This window comes from Tetrao urogallus (genome assembly GCF_951394365.1).
Source record: "Tetrao urogallus genome assembly, chromosome: 19".
Lineage (NCBI taxonomy): Eukaryota > Metazoa > Chordata > Aves > Galliformes > Phasianidae > Tetrao > Tetrao urogallus.
The window spans coordinates 9,799,437-9,822,038 of NC_136832.1; the positions used below are offsets into that span (position 1 = coordinate 9,799,437).

The following is a 22,602-nucleotide window of genomic DNA, read 5'->3' on the forward strand; positions in this document are numbered from 1 at the left end:
AGTGAGGCCCACGCGAGGCCCTGAGGAGCCGTGCAGGGATTTCAGCTTTTCCCCCTCCCTGCCGCAGTCAGGGCAGCACCCAGCCCAGCTCTCCTCTCTTACTCTCCCATTCTGGCTATTTTCACAAAGCTCTTGTATGAAAGACTCTATGGAGCTCCCTCAAGCTGGTCCATGGCAGGATCTCCTCTGGGAGCTCATTCCACAGGCGAGACTGTTTTATTTCCAGCTCTTGTGTAAAATATGCATTTGCAGTACATGCTGCTGAGCATGCAATAGGTTAAACAAACTGATGATAAAGAATTCTACTTAGTTATTTTTCATTACCATAGGAAAACATCAATTACATTTTCTATTTTATGAGTGTACACAAGGGAATCCATTACAATAAGAGAGAGCTTATATGGCTGTTTTTGCTGCTTCTTTGCTAAGCAAGAAGAACAGTTAGCTTTAAAAACAATGAAAGCAGCCCATAGAGAAGGCAGGCAAACCGGCATACCTGCACAGACAGCTCCTACCCTGATTTATCCAGCCTGACTCCAACTAATTAAACATCTGCCTCAACAATTTCCTCTGCAGATTTATCTTCTCCAGTACGCAGCACTGACTGTTTGTTACAGGCTTTTCCCTTCCTTGCCACCATTCACATAAACTTCTTCCCGTTTGTTATTTGGGCATGTGACAAGGATACAGCGTTCCCATTAACCCCCTACTGGTATTTCTTGGGGGATGGGTCATGAGGCCCCTGATACACTGCTCCTGTACAACCACGTGCTCTGTGAAAGGACTTCAGGGGTCTGCTTCTCTCAGCCATGACACAAACAGGTGATTTTCCACCTGCGCTTCCTGTGGATTTGCACAAAATTTATTAGTTAAAAATTATCAGAGATCATACATTCAGTGTAAAGCATTGCAATATCAGGAAAGGGCAACTGCAAAGAATATAAAATACTTTCAATTCTTTGCAGAAACTTTGTCTAACTTTGTCTAACATAATATCTAAATAGAGCTGGACACAACAGATACACTTTTTCCATTTCTTTCATTGCACTTTCTATGAATGAAAGGTCGCGGCCCACTTCTGTCCTCATCTATTGACCTATATATTCCTGTAGCAAATCACCTTTGGTTTGCAGTTAGATTGCAATCAGAAGTCTTATTCAGCCTTGGTCTTCTCAACAAATAGAATTTTGAAACAAATGCATTAATATTACTTTTACAGCCGTAGTCCACCATGCAGTTACACGAATGCCAGTGCACGTACTGAAACAAAACAGCAACCGGGGCTCTGCACCGCATTCGTCAGGACAGTCCTGTCATTAACAGCCTCGTGCTCCACAAGCAAAGGTTGGTCGCTGCAAGGACAGCAATGGCATTTTTAAAGAAAGAAGCGAAATCGAGAAGCTCAGGAGGTTATGGGCTGGCAGAGGTGAGGACTTGGGGATTTTCAGGATCACGCAACACAATTGCTTGTTGAAAGGCTTTCCTGTAAGCTACAGGTTTCTAGCTGAATAAATAGCCAGGAAAGCTAGTCTAATATCTAAGCTCTCCTCCTCCCAGAACAGCCAACAGAGGTTTCCACATTTCCTATAAATGTAGGACCAATTTACAAAGCTATAAGCACCACAGATTCATTTGTCCTGTGAAGACTGACCTGCAAGCACAGTGAATATGAAGAAAAGTTCATATGCACGGTTCATAATTTGGTTAGTAGCTCTAAGAATCAGAGCAGTCAGCTTAGAAAAAAGTGTTGCTGAATGAGGAGAAATACTTTTCCTAAATTATGTCATCTTTTATTCAGAACTCTGACATACTAATCCACTGCTTAATAATTACTTTAAAGACAAAGGCAGGGGACCTTACTCTGCTAACAGTCTGATCTCAAATTCCATTCATCTGAATATCTCCCAGTGAAAGTTAGAGGTACACTCACTCCCAAAATGAAGAATTTGCTGCTACTTGAGGAGTGGTGACAAAAATCCTTCTGTGCTTCAGTCAGTGTGTGCACCCGCAGGTGTAACTGCCCTTTAATCTAGATGGCATTTGTATCCCGTTCTGCTACCAGCAGCAGAAGGGGATGGAGAAAGGCTTGTTCCAGGTCCAGAGGGCAGTGCAAGCAAGTGGACCCTCTGTGCAGACAGCTGCAATTTCTGCTGCTTTAAAAAATGACAGGCAAGACCAAAAAAATAAATTAAAATCAGCTGAATGATGAATTGCAGTAATGGGGAATGAGGGAAGTTTTGGATAAGGGAAGTTTTTAATAAAAAAGTTTAAGTTATGATTGACCAATTTAATACATCCATACCTAGTCTGGGAGTTATCACCCACACGGCACAGTCACACAACAGCGTCAGCACTGCCTTACAAGTGCTCACCAATACGTAAAAAATACAAAACAAACAGCATTTGCTTTATGAGGCTCAGTAACACGGGAACTCGAGCACAACTCTCCCACAGCCACCGTGTGCCCAGCAGTGACTGCAGCTCACGGAGCTGACAGCTGCAGCTCTGGCCACGAGCTTAAAGCACAACCTGCAAGAACACTGCTGCTCTCAACAAAGTGAGAGTTCACAAGTAAACACACGTGGAAGTGATCAAAAGATGTTCAGCTGCGGATTCTGCTGTGATTTACATCCAGCAAAGATGATGGTCATGTTTCAAAGAAGTGAAAAGTGGATAATTTATTTATAGAAACAAGATTTAAATTACCTCTTATATTGTTCCCTCAAAAAAAAAAAAAAAAAAAAAAAAAGAAAATAAGAGAGAAAGAGAGAAGGAGAGAAATGACATTTATGCCAGTAAGTCCCTTTACAACAAAGGGTTTCTGACAAAAGTGCCACAAAAGCAGTTTATATATTAGCTGAAGGCATAAATGACAGTTCCATGCCTTTTCTAAACGACCAAACAACATAACAGAATAACAGCAAAAAGAAATTTCAAATGGACAAGGAATAGCATCTGTTACTCGAAGGGGGAAAGTAGTTTAAATACTGAGCTAAGTGAATCCTCCAGACATCTCCCTTCGGGGAAGAGAAATCTGACCCCAAGAAATAAATAAAAGTCAACCAAAAAGTGAACAAAAGAGGTGTTTGAAAAAAACAGAACACCATTCATCGCGGCTAACGACTTGTTCATTATGAGTGATGATGGATAAAGACTTCTCACGCTGAGATGAAATCAAGATTTATATGCATTGTTTCCTCTCCCAACTTGTGGGAAGATCATCATCATTTAATTCTATCTCTGCGGCCAGTGATGGGCATCCAGAGAGCCGGTTATCAAACGGCGCAGTCAGCTGGCAAGAGCGGGACGTGCAGTTGGCACATCTGGACGGAGCCGCCGCAGCCGCGGTGAACAATGGCTCCTGGCCAGCAGCCAGAGCTCACAGCCGCGCAGCTCAGCCCCGCCAGCAGCAGCAGCACAGCGCTGCTCTGCCTTCTTTTTACGAGAATCAGATTTTCATTGCTTCATTCAATTGCTCTCCTCTGCCATTTTTTACAGCTCTTATCGTTCCCTTGGAATATGGCCTTGAGACAGCTCATCCATGTCCTTCACTGTGTTATCTCTTCTAACTTTTATTAAAACTTCAGCTTTCATCTGAAGATAGCTAATTAAATCCGTGACAGATTATATACTCCTTCAAAAACTGCACCAAACTACCACTTCCAAACAGAACGGGGTTGATTTCCTTCTCACGCAGTTAAAACTAAGGGTGTACAAGGAGGATTCACTCATTTACAAAGACAAGATCCGTATCTTTACCTGGTACACAAATAGGTTTATATTAAAGTTCCTTTGTTGCATGACAAAGCTCAGTGCAATTTCTCACAGCAATTATTCCTTGTTGCTGGATAGATTTCTCAGCCTTCTACTTCTGAAATATATGTACTAATATGTTTATATCTGGGAAAAGCACTGCTGTAAAACATAAACTGTCAATTTTCCTATTTTAAATGTCGATATGTCCTAACCATGATAGCACTATTTTGACAACACTGCAGAAAGTCACTTTTTCTCTAAATGTAACAACTACTTATTTAAACACTCTAACCTCCTATCAGGTATCAGTTCCTCCCATAAATTAGAAGTGTAGCAATTCTACCAAGGACTGGCCTTACCGTAATGCCTCCCATCATCTCAAGCTACCACTGGCTGGACTTGAGCACAAACGGCTTTGTTACCATAAAGAAATACTTGCAGTAACGGATACACTGCTTTGCAGCAAACATTAGGCACTTCCTCTGCTGTCTGCCTCTGGCAGCATCCAGAACACAGACCTGTGCACAGAACAGCTTCAGAGTGGTGCCGCAAATCACAATGTCCACTGAAAAAATGGTGCATTTTTCACAACAGCTAAAAAGTGATACGAAATAACCTCAGGAAAAAGCACACTTTCCTCTAAAAAATGCAACAAATGACCCACCTGAGCCTCTCTGCGATCCTTTCCTTCTCTTTAAGGCCTTTTGCAAGATATCTTTCATGGTGACCTTCATACTGTCCACCTGAATAAGTGAGAATCCATGAGCAGCATTTCTGCAAGACAGAGGCACATACATTTTTACAAAAGAATCATCATCGAGCAGCTCAGTGCAATTTTTGTTTCTTTCAAGGAAAGTACTTCTTAGGAAAAGCAGAGAAGAAAGTTGTGTTCTAAAAGAGAAGTTAAAAGGAGAAACCCAGAAAACTTCCTTTGAAAGGCAGAGACAGAAAAGGAGAAAATGGATTAAGATTCAAGGCGTGCAAGGATTTTCCTAATTTATCTTTATTTTTGATCAATTTGTGTTCATCATTAAAAAAGAAAAATGAGCAAATGCACACACGGAGCTCCTCCAGTACTCGTTATTATCTCCTAGCTGTTTTGCAGTGCATACCAGAGAAACAGTTTGCAATGTCATCTTCATATGCGCCCCAATGGCAGATGTAGCAAATCACTAAGGAGAAGTGGAAGAACAGCACTCAGAGAAGTAACAGCAGCTTCTCAGCAATGTTAGTGTATCGCATTATTTTACATGCAACTGTTTGACACGTTTATGTAGCCATTGTGGCACAAAACCTGGGGGAAAGGTCTCTGCCAGCAGGGCGCTCACCCCTGCTCCACACCCGGAGAGGTGCAAAGCAGCACGCGGGTGGCTATGGAAGATACCAACTGGCAGATATTGAAAGTGGCATCACTGGGGAAGCAGAGAAGATGACAATATAATAGAAGAGCTACTGGATTAATATATCAGCGGGTTTTGCCCCTTAGACCTTGCAGTCAATCTCTGCTCATGTCAGTAGATGTCACTGCAGACAGTTAGCACGGAAATTTGAGAGCTGCTAGACACCCACAGGGAAAGATCTGCGCTGCACAGAAAAAATTGTTTTGCAAAGCTATTTAGACAGGAGGAGGAACATTTTATCTGGCAACTGAGAATTCTAATCAGGGAGCGGAGCTCTCTGTGTGCATCACAGCTGGAGTATTTTAAAAGCAACTGGCAGTGAAAAGCAATCCAAGCAATACAATCGCATCATTAAAAACAAGAGCGCACTAAATGTCACTTTCAGACACAAACGTGGGGAACACGAGTTTCAGCTCCAATTGCTCCAGACGCAGCCCCCAGTTCATGCTGAGACACGGCCAGGGTGGGCAGCGACAGCCCCCAGCCCGCACCCATTCCAGCCCCCCGTCAGCTGTCTGTGCACGCGCTGCTCCTCTGCCCTTACAGGCGCCAGAACTGTGAGCACAGCGTCCCCCTGCACCCAGCCCCAGCACAGCACAACAGGGCGGCTATGGGCCAGCCTCTGCATGGGAGGCCTCAGCCCGGAGCAAAAGCCCGACTCCTCGCTGTGCCTTTGCCACCACTGCAATACTGGTCAGCGTTGGGCCTGCTGGGAGCTCCCCATCTCACCGGAATTTCACTCCCAATTCTCTTTGTTCCCAGAAAAATGAAACTGCCTAAAAGCTCCAAGTGGGCGTTCTCTGGACCATTTATAACTCTTACACATCTTCAAACCAAGCATACCCAATCTTTTCACACACCTCCTTCCTTCCCCGCTACTTCAGCCACATGTTTTTTAGCACAGTGACGAGCACACCGTTCTGCATGAGAGTACCATCGATTCCCACAGCTGTGACAGTTCAGCCCTCGAGCCCCAAGGTTCAGCGGCTCTGGCTGATGCCATACAGTAAGCAGAGACCTTCCCAACTTCTCTTTGTTGATAAGCAAATCTGTCCTCAGCCTGGTATTGTGAACCGCCAGGTGCCCGTGAGCTGGGCCGCTCCGAATGCCTCCTGACCGCCGGCACTTGGTGCCCCAGCCCACAGCCTCACCCTGCCAACAGCTGGGCTGAGTTCAGTGGGTTGTTTAACATGGAAATCTTCCACAGAACCACACTGTCCTTACAATAAGGAAACTACTCTTTCCCTTTTATTTAGATGACACAATGTGTATCTCCGAGCCCTGGAAGCACCCAAAGGCACACAGAGAGAAAGGCACTCATAGGATGCCTTGCTGCACCACAAGGTTTCCAGAGCACTGCAACCAAAATGCAGGAAAACAAACCAAAATACCACAGAAAAAAAAGAACAAAGGCAAAAGATGCCTTCCAGAAGAAGCAAGTCCTATTTTTTCTTTTTTTCCTTCAGTAGGAAATGCTTTTGCACTGAGGTTTCTCACTAGCAGCTGGGTGAGCTCTCGTGCCACAGATCCACCTGGTTCCGGCGCACTGAAGCACTGCTGGATCACTTCAGGCTGCACACCGAGACAGATCTGGAACCTCCCAGAAATGGAGAACTGTCTTTCAGCTCCTGACACTTGATCTGTTAAAGACCACAGGCACATTTCAGTGCATCCCGACTCGGTCGATTCTTTTTATTGAGCAGCTGGCCTGAGAACTGTCAGCCTGATTTTCCTGACACTCTATTACTAAATCATGCCTGAGCCCCAGCCATTCTTTGCCTCAGAAGCTGGATCTCATCCCAGAATGATCTTTAAAAGTTTATTTTACCGATCAAAGCAAAATAAGAAAAACCTCCGTGTTTTACTATATTTAGTGTGCTATCCAGTAAGTGAGACTTTGGCAAGAGCAATGAAATGTAAAGCGCACTCCACATTCGTAAACTTTTGGATATTTGCTCTGGAGCACTGCCAGCAGTGTTAGAATTGCCAGGCACAATTCAGATCACCATTCCTCCCTTCTTTCACTCCAGTTCAGCAAGCAGGCCGCACTCTTTCCTCTAATGGCACAGCCTGGGGCTGATGGCTGCTCAGCACCTCTGGGTCAGAATGCTGCAGCCCCACAGCCCCTCTGCTCTGGAACATCAGCAGCCCATGGCAACGTGCCTGTCTGGAGGAAACATGTCCTTGTGCACCATGCCAGCCTTGTCCTGTTCTGCAACAACAGTGTGCACAGACTGTCCTCACCCAACCTAACTCCAGCATTTTCTTAATTAACATTATAAACTATATATGTTGTATCTTATTCTGCTCAACACCACACGCTCGGAAGCAGAGCAGAAAAGCAGATGCCATTCTACCAATTAAAATTGCTCCGTACAAATTAGAAGCCAAACAGACTCCTTAGCTTGCATTTTCTGTCATTTTGCACAAACATACCTGGGTGACAAGGTTAAATCAAGCAAAGGAAATCCCTGGCACTTATCATCCACAGGCATTACTGATAAATTGTGCAGTGGGGGAATAAAGGATTACCTTCTGTATTTTTTCATTACACTTTTCTTTTGTTACAGAATACATAAATCCATTGTGGCACAATGTAATATGTATCATCGTGCTACACCTGTGGACGTTTCATAACGGCTGCCATGTCTGTGCAGTCAGGAATGATAAGTGAACCACCCGTGAATGTTAATGATAGTGATCATTCTGCGGTAACTTGGCTTTCCATCTTCTTTTACAGCCTGAGAGCTGGAGCCAGGGTGGCAAGGTTCAGGAGAGGAAAAAGAAAACAACAGGAGAGGCGATGGCTGCAGCAGGCGCTGCTGGGGGAGGCGGCAGCTCGGCACCAGCAGCGGCCTCTCCGTGGGTCTGGATGGTGCAAAAAAAGAAAGAAACACCTTTTTGAAGATGAAAGGCTTCTGGTCTGAATGAGAAGCAAACTTTTCCAAAAGCTGTCTTTCCAATTTGTTTTTTTTTTTTTTCCTTTAAAATTCTGAATCAGAATTTAGAGCACTTAAAGCTTGCATGTTTGGCATGGCGGAAAGTGTCCAGGAATAATGATCTCAACTTGAGCAACACAGAGTCCAAGTCAAGTCTAAAACTACCAGCTGATGTAATGTGCTTAACTTAAGCTGGGAAATTTTGAAGATGAAGTACATAACGATGAACCAGAACGACCGTGCCAGCCACAGGTTTAACTCTGAGCCTGAACAACTTTGCTGTTGTGGATCTAAGGATAGCCTTGCATCACCACATGCTTCTGAGTTTAATTGGCCGCATTCTGACACTACTATGGGCTAACATAAGACTCGTCAGCTTCCTCCAGTGCCTTCCTCGGGGAAAGCCAACCCTTCCCATTTGCTCTCTTGGAGCCTCACCCTCTTCACACCTATGTTAACTTTCTTTAATTAGCATCTTATGGATATTCTAAAATACATTTTGCTAACTACCTATACCACCCATGTGAAAGCCTATAAGAGGCTTTTTCTGTAAGCTAAGTTACAGGCTTTCACAGTACATTCAAAAGCTTTGAATTGAATTTGCAAATGTCTATGAAAGCCTGGTATTTTTAAAATGTTTCAAACCCTAATCTATCAGGTATAACAGTGGTACTGCTTTGAAAAAATATATAAAATAGTCAAAGCAATTTAAACATACCATTAAAACAGAAAAAGGCACTGCGGAGCAGAGGAACCGCATGCCAAATTCCATCTATGTGCCAACTGGCAGCTGAGTTACAACTCCTAGAAACACCATTAGATATTGTATGTCAAGTCGTGATAATAAAATTTCCAAGGAAAAAGCCCTAAATGGTAGTACAGATTTATTTTAAGCTACCTTCGTTCAAAGTCTTTCAGGTATTACTTCATCATCTCAAGGAGTCTGCATTTACATGAATGTGGTGCTTTGTTTGACTCCTTCTGACAAATCATATTCGACATCAAAGAGGATTGTTTGAGAATGCCATGTTTGACATTGGACAAAGTACTCCTTCCCACAACAGACATTTTCCAAAAGCATAACTCGCTAGACTAATGGGCAGTTAGGAGCCAGAATGACTGCCCTCCGTCTTCTCCTTGTGTAACTTTGCCAGAGTCCTTGGAACTTGCCAAATTCGGTCATGCCTGCTTAGCTTGCTCGACTGATTGTGCCAGAAAAGAAAATAAGACACAGATGTATTTGAGCTCTTTGAGATGCCAGTAAGAGAGACAGCTAATGGCTTCATTTCGACCCTCCCCTACCAGCTGGGCACAGGTGGGGGGATAATGAGGTCCCTCTCCCTAATCAAACTCAATTATTTACTACTCTATACAACCACAAAGACATTCACATTCAGCTCAGAATATAAAATGCACCGGGGCTACTTCCAACCACTGATACTGGGTATTTATAACTAACTCAAGTGACTACGAGTTTGCCTTGGCAGGAGTTTAAGTGTATAAAGTTCTGCAAACTGTTTCTGCTCAAATATGTCCTGCTGAAACGAAGTTCCTGGTGAGGTTCCATAACTGTCAGCTCAGTGACTGCACAACATCTGAGAATATATCCAACATGCAGGATGGGTGAGATCTGAAATAAAACACCGTGCTTCATTAGGAAGCTTCTCAGAGGCATCAAGTTTTTGCAGCAGCGATTCAATATTAATAAACATTACAAGTCATATGCCTGACACAGCAGCAGCTGAAACGCTTTAGAATAGGGAAGGAAAAAAAAGATGCAAAATATAAAAACATAACTACACACACTGGTTTGATGAAAGAGAAGGAAAGCAGGAAGATGTAGAATTTAAATCCCCGTAACAATGAGATGGTCTGTACATTTAAACACGCAATAGTAACAATCTTTTGATCAAGTGATGATCAAGTAGTTCTCCATTCTAGGAGACACACTAAAAATTCTAACGTTATTCTGACTGTTAACTATGTACACGAGTACAAGCAATTCTGAGTTAACACGTGGGCACCAAAAATCTCTTAGAAAAGTACCTCTACTTATGATGCAGGTAAGCTATTTCTAATCTGTAGGACATTCCAAGCCAGAGCACTGGGGACTCACGAGAGCATGCATCATGTCAAAGATTTCTTTTGCAAGCTCTGTAGATGGACCTTAGCCCTGCCACCAGCACCACTCAGAGAACTGGATCCTTATGCAAACTGAATGCCCTGCCCCTCTATCAGCAAGGAAAGGATGTGAAATAAAAACAGCCTGAGGAAAGAAAAGGGTTATTTTCTAACTCTCAGGCAAATAGTCTACTAAACAAGGCATATTCATATTAAATTTTCTTTTTCTTTGCTTCAGCGTTCACACATTTCACAGGTTGGAGTTACACCACATTTCAAAGCGCTAGAGATGTAACTCATGAGAGTTTTAAAAGCCCCGCAAGATTTGATTTTTCTGAGAATACCAAACCCTGGAGCTCTGCTATGGGCAGAAATAACGCTGCCCTCTCCTGATGAGCTCCTTAGGACACTCTGAGCCTCTGAGAATTTCCCACTGCTCTGCCACAACCAGGACCGTTCAGCCTAGGGCTGCTTCTGTTGTGCAGCTGCTGCAGGTCAGTCCCACGCATTTTTCTGGAACTACCCAATAAGCACCTCTTAATCTGCTGTGCTGTTTTTGTAACAGCTGCACAATACTGGAGGTTAAGAGGCAGCAGACATATTTGTGCATAAAGGAAAAGGGAGAAGCACATTTGTGCAGTTTTGCGCCTGCTTAAAAAAGACCTGTAAATATTAAAAAGGGAATTGAAAAACCTCTTGTTAAAATCAGCAAACAACTCTTTGTATTTCACTACAGTACTTCGCAAAACAGCAAATAAAAATATTACTTAAAGGATGGCTTGTCAGAAAAAAATCAATAGCAATCAAATTCACGGCAGTAGCATTGACTCTGAAGAAAGGCATGCAGAAAGAGAGATTCCCTCTTTCCGATAAAATATCCAGCATTCCTCAGTCAGGTGGATGAAATTAAACCCTGCAGTTCCACAGACAGAGGAGCCATTGCCCGCACAAACTGAAGGAGGACCTGCAATGTGAGTGTCAAGACTGCTCCAGCTCCTCCTTGCATCAGCCTCCACACTGCTGCATCCAGTTCAGCAGGGCTAAATACATTCACCTTGAATAAACTATTTGTAAATACTGTGGACAGAACATTCTCTTTTCCAGTGACACAGAGCAGTGGAAGCGCACTAGCACTTAGTGGAAGTGAATGAGCATTAGGGAGATACGTCTGGAATTTCTGCAGATTTCTTTTCATTTGAATGGCTCTAAGAAACATTTTCATTTCAAGAGATACAAGCATTACAAACTTTTCCACTTAAGACGTGGCCGATGTTATCAGCGATTTGGTGAAATAACTACGGCCACCTGAGCTTAAGAACAGAGTGCAACGGTTGCCCGTTTCCCACACTGACCACACACAGAGCGGCTCACCCAGCCCCGCGCTCTCAGCCCACCACCACAGGCTCACCGCTCGGTGCTGCCTGCCCCGCTTTCCCACCCGCCCTCTGCAGCACGCCTCCAGAGGGCCGCAGAGACACGGCAGCTCAGTCCTGCTACGTTCAGACGAAGGAAAATAGGGAAGAGAAAGGACGTGGAGGCGGTGGCAGGGTTCGCGCCCATACTCACATTCGGACAAAGAGCGACTGTTTTGCTGCCAGGCCAGGAGAGGAGTACTTTTCAACCAACGCCAGAGTGCTGAAGCCAAACTTGTGAATGGGCTCATTGGAATCCAAGGGGGGGAAATCTGTGTCAACCTCACCATCATCCTCAGCAATATGGAGGCAGTAGGCACTGACGTTCTCGCTGAAACAAAGCATAAAATGGGTCCGTTTGGGAGGGAAGCGACACGACCAGTTCAGTTCAGCAGATCAATGTCAGTCGATCTAGTGAGCGCACACACTTCACACAGAAGGAATATCCTTAAAAGCCACTGACAGCACATAGGTACATATGCCCCAAGGTATTTTGGTACTGCAGAGTAAGGCAGCAAGTCTCACTTCATCAGTGATAGAACTGCAAGCAGGAGCAACAGGGACTGAACTCCACTAAGGTCAGGAAGTGTTTCACGACTTCACAATGCTGCAGCTTCCCCACTTGTGAAAACATACTTATTTATATGGCTGTTAAACATTAGAATTAAAGACAAGGAGTGTCCCCCTGTCTCACTCATATCAAGCAACTGCAAAAAGAATTATTGAACATGCCCTGGAAAAGTAGGGGGCACTCTCCAGATGGCGAGCAGTGCAGTAAACAAAAGCTAGGAAACAAACTGCAGGAAAAAGTAAAACCCTGTTCAACACAGTAACAGCAATAGTAGAAAAGCTGCCATTTCCAGATATCTACAGCTCCCAGTCACTAAGGGCAGTTACAAATCAGTACAAACTAACAAGCAAGAGCCCAGCAACACTGCCAGTTTTAAACAGAAACATAATGAGGAAAAAATAAAGGAAAATATAAGCCTCTTTCCTTTCCACACACTGAATTCTACAGGAAAATAACAAAGTACGTACACAAAATACAGATTTATTACTAGGAACATCTGATTAACACCATCTCAAAAGTTAGTATTTAAATGTGAGTTGAAGGTAAGTATTCTCTTACAAATCTGCCAGCATTCAGGCATTTTGCATAGCATTAAAGTAGTGAATGTTCACGTGGCAATATGTTTCTAAACTCCACAGTTTAAATCTGGAGTTTTAATTGCATGATTGATGCTTACATTAATTAATTGCAAAGTGTATGCTAATTGTTTAATTGGTCGCTTGATCTATATAGATCATTTTTTGAATTAAATGAGTTGATTTACAAAGTTTATTGATTGGATGTGACAATGAATTATTTCGCTGACTACCTGATTTGCAATTTTCTCAATTAATTCACAAACCTTTGGTTGCAACTGTGCTTTATTGAGAGTGCTCAGTCCAGGTGATCTATCAGCACTTTGTCACGACTAAGATATTCATTACATAAAACAGGTACCAATGATGTGTTACGATAATGTGTGCTGTACTTCTGCTTACAGAAAGGTAACCCAGCAACGTTTGTCACTTTGAATTTTGGAAGTCGTGCAATTCTATTAAAAAAACTTTCGTGAGTCTCTGGACTGCTCTGAAGAACGAACGCTGCTGCAGAACTAATCTTTAACTTCAAGAGCACTTAAATGATTCCTTGTAAACTGATGAAAGTTGGCACTGGCGACAGAATTCATACAGAGGTAGGACTGCAACAAACAGAGGAAGCATACCCAGGTGGGAGATGGCGTGCTTCTCACTGCTCTAAGTCTTTTCAGGAACAAGAGGAAGCAGAAGAGGTTGTAACAGATGCAGCTGATCCTGCCTATGCTGTGAGAAGCACCTGGTGTGATTTTCAGGTCCTTCTCTGGTACTACTTGGATTTCTACAAACTCCACATGCTCGTTCCATCCAGTCCAACACACCTTTGAAGCCATGAGACCCAGCCTGAACAGCCCCCTGCTGCCTGCCTTCCCACAGCTGTGAGCTGGGCCTTACACTGCTGATTTCCTAACCTGTTTTCTAGACAGAATTCTTTTCTGTGCATCCTGGTGTGCACTTAAAGCTCTGTATAAATCAAGCTAACATTTTCATTTGGTACTTGACCCATTTGCATAATTCTCATTAAATCCAAAACATACAGCCATGCAGGCAGCAAACGATGCTCACTGTGGCCTCAAAGTGATCCAAGTGCCAAAAAAGGTGGTGGTGAAACCAACTTATCTTCTACCAATTATACTGAAAATACATAATGTCTGTTACATCTCATAAATTTAGGGGGTCACAGATGCCTTTAAATATGGAGTGCATTCCTGAAAATTAACACAGATTGAATCACAACTTTGAGGTCTACTTATTCTGATGAGAATTCATCTAAAGTCAAATCAATCCTTGCTAAAAGACAGGGCAGTCAGAAATGCTCAACAAACAAACCAAAGATGGAAAAAATGATGAAGACAAGAAATAATTAACAGCTACATAAGAAAAGCTTCTTGAAAACTTGAGTCTCTATCCCTGTCTCTGAGCATTTGTATCCAGATTCTCAATTACTGCTGCTGAACTGTCTTGAGGAACTCCTGACTGTTATTTTATTTTATTCTTTCCGTCCTGAGATTCGATTACATCAGACAGCCTCCTCGATGATGACCACTCTCTGACACATCATAACACCTTATCCTTCAAGGCAGACAGTGAAATCCATTTCCTCCCATTGCTGACTTTTGCTGGGGGCAATTACGTTTCATGTAATACCACTCACTGGCATTGTTCCACTTGAAGTATGCTGTGCTCCTGAAAAACACGTGTGTGTCCAACGATTGATATTAGCAGTATCTTAGTAATTAAAAAATAAACTAATCATACACACGGGACACTACTGAATTCATGATATAATGAACAGAAATTATTAACAGCAAATGAAATAGCACCATCTGCAAATTATTGTATATTTCTTCTCCATTAAAAAAAAAAAAAGAGAGACCAAACCGAAGAGCTTAACCTCCAAAACACCCCATATGTCCACTCAGAATTGCTAAGAGAAGTCCTATATCCAAGGCAACAGTATCAGTGAAAGTGTTTTCAAGAGAGGTTGCTTTCCTATCCTGTCCTTGCTTTCCAGTACCTGCTTCACGCACTCCTTATCCAGCGAACACGACGAGCTAACAGAGCCTGCTCAACAATCTTAGTTCTCCAGCAGACAAATCCAAACTAAAAAATTAGGGGCAGAGTTTACTGCAACAAAAAGGCGGTAAGCAACGATTATCAAAGATTCTTTATGAATCTAGAGGAGTCTTCAGTGAGAGGAAACAGAGGCAGAATGTGGGTACCTTCTCTCAAAACAAACAAAAGAAGGGATTTACAGAGGAGTTCTATGTTCCATTTGTCACTCCTGTGATCTCAGCCACTAAGAACAGTATTAAAAAATAGATGGGACATAGAACGTGCCTCCATGATGCTAGAAGAGATAGGTTTTATATTACTTTTATATGGAACATTTTGAAATTATGATTCATTTATGGCACTGTGGTTTCATACGCTTATCACTATATAGTACCCGGTGGCTTAACTGAAAGAGAAATGGATATAGATGTATGTGTATTTCTCAAAGGGAAATACAAATGTGTAGGTGGTTTCTCTAAGATTTATCTACAAGAATATTGACATGAAAATTTATTTTGTTACGCAAAAATGCTGCAGAGGAGAAAATTAGAGATCAAGAGGTAGTAAAGAAAGAACATTACTTCAGTTTTGGTTCCCGTCCCTCACTTGTATATTGCCAGCATATTAGTCCAATCAGGTCATGCACCTTGGCATTTGCTATCGTCACAACTGTCATGGGCTGCAGTTTGTCTTGGTTTGCATGCAGTGGGAGGTAGACATCAATTTTTTTGGTTGCCGTGGTACCAACATGGCCCTGTTGAGAAAATACATTTCATTAGAATGTATAAAGAAAAAGTATGACACAGCTAGTGCAAAACCTGGTACGGATAGAGTTCTCCTCACTGATAAGATCAAAATACCCCACCATGACTTAAAATCGAAAGAAGTTCCAATGCTTAGGTTCTAATTCATTTACTGCTGTGTAATGGATCTGCAGGAGCGACACCAAGGATTCGGCAAAGATTTCTATAGGATTTGTTGATTTCTATAAGAAGTCTGAACTTCACTGCAGGATTCCACATTCCTACAGGAAATAAGAGAAAAAAGAAAACCACAGAAACTAACAGGCCTGTCTGCAGATACAAATGAATGAGATGTGAACCCACAGCTCCGAGGCACAAGCAGCCAAGAGCAGCAGCTGGGAGCACTGCAGGCATGGTGCCCACAGGTGGGACAGCAGCACAAGACCTGCTGCAAAGCACCACGAGCACGTGGCTAAGAACCAAACGATGCTTGGCCTCACTTTGCTCAGAGAACCGATCACACCTACAGTTGAAATCTTTTAAACAGACAAAAGATTGCACGTTCTGACACCCCTCTGGAAAAGCACCCCTGGTGTAACCGTACGTCTCTATCTACACACACATAGAGGCCTTCGGAGAGGAAAATATCATCAGAATTACACACTAGGAGTATTAACTAACAGAATAAAAGGATCCAATACAGTAAATCTACGATGAGAGTGTAAAACAGGGCGTTAAATGCCATGTGCTAATTTCAATATATTGTTAAAAACCATTTGATCCCTCAGCGTGATCGTAAATTAGAGAAATAATAGGAATTTAAAGATTAGAGTTATTCATACTAGCACAGCTAAAAGTATTAATTAAATCCATTCAAATATAATTGTTGTTTTATTTTAATAAAGCATTTTTGTAGTGCGGCAACCTCCCCCTCCCAGATGGTTCAGGTACAGAAGAAATTGGGTTCACTCATTTAAAAGAGAACTTTAGCTTTGCCCATCTGCTGTGGAAGACACCAAGCCGCTACGTCACACCGTAGGTTTGGGCCAGCCCTGACAAGGACAAGTGTGGGGAGGCCGGCAGATGCCCACGCGTGTGTACGTGTGGGGGGGCTCTTCTCAATTTATACACAAACGGCATTTTCTTAAATTGATCAAATTAACCCCAGGTTGGGCAGAGCGGGCACTGCTGTCACAGCACACATCCAACCCAAACACTTCCCCGCTGGGCACCCTGGCTCCTCCTTTGCCCTACACTGGGCTGCCTTTGTTTCTTTTTCTTTTTTTTACTTTTTAAAAATGAGCTTTTTTCAGTTCTTCCCCATCTCAAAGCTCCCCAGTCTCCCCAGCTTTTAAGCACCCGCTGCTCCCCACTCCCCCCACCGCCAGCAGCCTGGCTCTCGCTCACACCCAGCTGGCCGCCGAGGACTCACCGTGGGCAATTCATAACAACTGGGATTCCAATCGCTCTGAGCACGGGGAGCAACACCAACAGTGAATATTTCTATAAATTAAAAGTGCAATTGCCACGAGATTACAGAGGCTGAAGCCTGAGATTTAGAGGCTGATTAGACTTTCTATTAATAATGAGAACATTCGGTGTCACATTAGGTAAGAAAAATTAGCAAGGCCTATAAACACATGGGTCATGTCTTGGACTGATCAATCAGTAAGTCAAAGGGCTGGAAGGAAATCTCTATTACGGACGGATGTGTTTTATTACAAATTGATTATATTTGTTCTGAAATAGCCTCAGAAGTCCAAAGCACCAGGTAACTATTCAAAGGACCGAACAAATCCATACTTAGCCTGATCCTGAAAAAAATCAATTGTGCAGAAAGTCCCACAGAGCTCAATTACCACCTGTGCCACGCTGCTCAGGTCCGGCTTGGCAGGCGGTGGGACTGAACGGAGGGCAGCGGGTGGCTGGACTCGGTGTTGAAGAATCAAAGATCTGGTCACAATGGATTTAACTTCTAACAACGCGTGGGGTTTATACTGTGCTTATGGCCACTTCTGGAGGAGGGACCGTTCACAACCTGATGAAAGACACTCCTAGATGCATAATTATGTTTTTCTCCCAACTAAAAATGGTATTCCAATGTAAATGGCCGAGGAGACCCAGAAGATGAAGTGCGATTACCTATATTCAAAAAGGCAGCAGCAAACTTTATTAATAGATCCTGTATAAAATTCAATGGAAAATCTATTCAGGGCCAAGGGCCTTACTATTTGGAGTTTCCTTAATAGCTTCCAATAAATCTGGGAAGCATAAAGGGGCCGTTAAATTAACATTTTCCTGATCTGTCACCTGTGGCACAGTTAATTCGTCAAGAAATTCTTTTAGCTTGTCACTGGACACTGTATATTCTGACAAATGAAGTCTGGAATAAAATTGACAAAATATCTTGTTAATTTTCTAGGAAATCAGAAATCTGATTCCATTAAGCTTTTATTGTTAGCAACATTATATTCCATCAATCCTTTAAAGAAGCGAAGAGTAACTGAATACACACAAAACATACATAAATCACAGAAAATTCTCTATTTTCATCAATAGATTCTCTAATGACTACCTAGCACTTTCACTCTGACCTTATGGCCGTTCTAGCTTGCAGTATCCGTAACATCTTCAGCTCACCACTTCAAGCAGGAGCAATGTTTGACTGGCAACCTCATGGCACAGCAATTCCCATGGACACACAGCCCCGAGACAAACGTGTGTGGGTGCCACTTCCCATTCCTGCTAACGCAGTGTGCACACAAACATTTCCCTTCACTCCCTGCCTGCAGAGCTCTCCATGCACCTCTTGCAATGCCAGGGCTCAGCACTGCCATCCTTGCTGCTGCTGGACATGAGCTGCACACAGTTATGCCCATTATTTGCAATTCTGAAAAGTATCATCTTCGGCATTCACAGATTTTTTTCTTCTTTTTATAACATTAATTAGCAGATCAACGCATATTTTTGCACTTTGACAATTAAACATGAAAGCAGCAGCAGCTACAGTAAGCTTAGGAGAATTACGGTCATTAATAAATAAACTTCTGAGAGAAGATAATGGTAGTGGTATTTGTTGGGCTAATTAGAAGAAGCTAAGTGGCATCACAGCACATATGCAAGTTGCTGTTTCCAGACACGAGAGTGAAGAATATGATAGGTAACTCAAATAATGAATTTTAATAGGTTTTCTGCTTGTATTTGTAAGACGTAATGTTTAATTATATAAACAGTGGATACAGTTATAACAGGAAAACTGCAATGACCTTCGCTGGCTACCTACAGTTTTGGAAATCTCTGGCATTAAAAAATGTTCTGTAATCAAATATGCTTGAAATACAAACAGAATACTGAAAAAAAAAGACACCATATCAATTCCTCAAACACAGGAAGTCTTTCTAAGACGTAAACTCCTGGTTACAGCCCCTGAGCAAACACAGACCTCTCTCCACACCAGGCGCCCTACAGCCGAGCGGGTGGCTGTGAGCCCTGGTGTCGCTGCAGCCCGCGGGGAGATGCCCCTCACGAGGAAACTCATCCCCAACGCGCTGCCGAAGCGCCGCATGGCGGGCAGGGCATGGAAGCCAGAGAAAAGCCCGACTGCTGCGCCCTTCTCGCTGCTGGGCCGTTTTGCTGCACATCACAGCAGAAAATTAAAACAAAGTCCATAAACATTTCCTACAGAAGAGTGATTAATTTTCAGCAATAATAATTTACTGCATCTTCTCGTGCAATGGAGTTCTGTGACTAAATGTTATATCACTTTAAGATGAGATGTTCTAATGATATAATGCAGAGATTTTACTGAATCATTATTTAGTGGGAGTCATAAAAACCTCCAAAAATTAATCTTTCATGCACATCTAGCTTATCCAAAGTTAGCATTTAATTAGATGGCCTTGGCACAAATGAGCTTACTACTTTATTTGCTCAATCAGTATATGTCTCTTCAGTAATTATAATTAATTCCAGTCATTGACTCACCTCCCAGCAAACAGTGCTGAACATTACACAAAATGGAAACAAATGCTTATGCTTTTACAAATGTAAAATTTCTTTTTGCTTTTAAACCAAGAGGAACATTCGCGCTTCAGGCGACAGGATGGGAAGTTTGCTTTACAGCCCTACACACCCCTTGCTCAAATACGTGTTTCAATAACAGAGGAAGAACACCAAGGGGAACAACGTTAATGTGAGTGAATATATTTCAAATACAACTAAAGGTTCTAAGAGATCAGAGCACAGATGCTTATGGCAATATAAAGGACTATATTTTTCAGAGATGACTAAGAAAATGTAGATTTTCAGTAACCTCTTAAAAAAACAGAACTATTTTAATTATTCCTTCATCCAAAATAAGTGGGAACAGAAAGTTCATCTAAAAAGCTGATTTATTATTATTTTTCAAAGCTTCAATGACCAGGTATCTCCAAAGCTTTCAGTAAGAACGTGGCCGAAACCCTCATGCTGCAGTGAGGCTGGCACCACCAGCATATGGCAGCAAAACAGGATGATGGATGCTCTTAGAAGCCCCAATATCCAAGAGCTGCACTACGTGGGAATGAAAGGGAGCTGCCACTGGTAGATTTTGGTGCAGTCAGTGAAGCAGCATCTAACACAATACGATGGTCAATTATTTAAAACAGAGTCTGCTCATTTCATTCGCAGAGAACACATTCAGCTGCAGACTGCAACACTCCCAGCCTTAACACTGCGCCCGTACGAAAATACAGGGCACTTCTAGTCCTGTTACTCTGCAACGCAGCATACTGTGTGCTACTATGGGAAAATCAGAGTTCCATTTATTTCACCGGGTGGTTAACCATTATGGGTAATTTTCTTTACTATAGTAATCACACGATTACCTCTCTTTTTCTTAAGTCATTTATGGAGAACGCCACGACTGAGGCCAGCAGCACAGCACAGCCTGCACAGCCACGGCAGTGCCCGCAGACTGGGAGCAGCCCTTCCAGGTCAGCCCTCCCTGAGGTGCAGCTCCCTCTCCTCCAAGCCCGCACTGCAGCCTTCGCAGACAGCAATGTAAAATTCCATTAACGTGTTAAATACTTAATTTATCTTATTTGTGCTGCCACTATTCATAAAAATTTAACCCGGTAATTTCCTGTTATACAAAGCATAACAAAGTATGAATATTTAACTACGAGGTAAATAACACTTTTTTATTCTAAATTGTTGACTTCACTTAGCATGTCTGCTTTGTAGAGCATCGCACTATTTTTCAATTAAAGGTCCAGATGTTTCAAAGGCTCCAGTAGGCAGCAGCAGTTATGAGAAATGCTTTATCTGCATTGCAACGATCACTACAACATCAGCTCCAGGCTGCGTTCACATACTCATGTTTTATTCCAGCCCCCCTCCTAACGTACCGGTTAATTATACAACACACAGCTGAGAAACATAACCTCCAGAGCTGGACAGTTTCCTTCCATGCTTCTACCTGAACCATTTTTTATACCCACCTCAAAACTATGACTTACATATAAAATCATTTAATCAAATTTCCAAAATCACTGCCTGCTCCTTCTTGGCATTCACTCCCACAATTAATAAATCTATGCGAGTCTTGAGCAAGGAATAATACATATAATTCTTGTAACAGCATATTTCAATCATGTTAACAAGTATTCATTTACATGATTCACCTTAAATTAAAGTCGTTCTATTCAAATTGCTATGGATAAAATTTCTTGTTATTATGTGGTTGGTTTTTTTTTTTTTTTCCTGACAAATCCCATTTGAAACAGAAGGAAAAAATCTATAGTCCCCTTTACAGCCCAGGCTTCAATTACTTTCACTGAGGTATCATTTTCAGGACAAATGGATCCAGTCCATCTTTAATCCTGCCACACTCAAGCGGCATTTTGCCAGGAAGGAAAGCAGCTCCCATGCAGCAGGTCAGCAGAACCCCTGCAGCACCACTGAAGTCAAACAGGGTGCGTGGAGCTGCCTTTCTCCCGAGCACTGAGCCAGCCAGGCCTTGGTAGCACCAACCAGGCAGCTCCAACCTTCTGCTGAAGAATGGAAACACGTTTTCAGATTTATCAAAATACAATTGCTACGGCTCCAGCAGAAATGCATTCATTACCAGGAACTCCTTGGTTTCTGTGCACTGAAGAAAAGGAATGGCCTACTTTAGGAGAATTATTTACATTTTACTTGGCGATACGCTTTACAGTTTAATACAGAGGAACAGAGATATTCTTTGTAATAACGAAATGCAGCAAAAACTTTTAATTAAAATAACACCATAAACATTATTTGTATGTTAAAGAATACGCCACGAGATGTTAATGAAGAGACGCTATTCAAAAGATAAATGTTTCTACAAATATTCAATGCTTAAACAGATCAGACTCTAATCCTATGCTTCTGTTGCACAAAGCAGACAGCTTAAGTTCCTTGAGGACATTTGCCAACCTTAGGTGGAACATTTTTAATACATCACCGTGTCACTTTTTAATGTGCCACAATCTATTAACCACATGGCAAACTAACAGGGATTTTTAAAATATGGCTTTTATAGCTTTGTGCTGGTGATTAATTAAATAAATAGCCAGCGTTTCACAAATCATCCCTCTAATTAGTCTAAAGCAGACACTTTGCATTCACCGGCATTATTGCCATCTGAAGCTCACAGAAGGGCAGTCGCGTTACGCCGAGCCCGGGCACTGCTGAGCGCGCCGTCGCCGCGTGGCCGGGCTGGCAGCACCGCAGCCCGAGGCAGAGGTACGACCGTCACAGGTGCTGCAGTCAGCTGGAACTTGACTCCAGCTGCTTGGAAAAGATGTTCTGTTTAATTATTCTCCCTCATCCTGAAGGAAGCGAGCGAGGTAACAAAGAAAACAGAGCTGTATCCGAAATTTGACCTGAAGTTGCAAAGTCGCACATCGCAGAAAAGGAACAAATATTTAGGGCAGATGCTAGAAAAAATGGCGAGCTAAAAGATAACAGTTTCTGTCAAAACATTTCAAAGTTGAGGCTGCAACTAATTACATCCAGCCCATTCCAAGAA

The 22,602-nt window shown here is 42.5% G+C and overlaps 1 protein-coding gene across 3 annotated transcripts in view; it reads right to left on the reverse strand.

Moving 5' to 3' along the window:
• The window catches only part of MAPKAP1 (MAPK associated protein 1), a gene marked incomplete at both ends in the record, with an annotated part of 76,328 nt that overhangs the window by 33,991 nt on the left and 19,735 nt on the right, over window positions 1–22,602 (reverse strand). For all 3 annotated transcript variants that reach the window (XM_079544573.1, XM_079544574.1, XM_079544572.1), the window contains 3 exons: window positions 4,421–4,530; window positions 11,783–11,959; window positions 15,408–15,580. In XM_079544573.1, coding sequence (XP_079400699.1) covers window positions 4,421–4,530; window positions 11,783–11,959; window positions 15,408–15,580 — 460 coding nt within the window. The remainder of the gene's footprint in view (window positions 1–4,420; window positions 4,531–11,782; window positions 11,960–15,407; window positions 15,581–22,602) is intronic.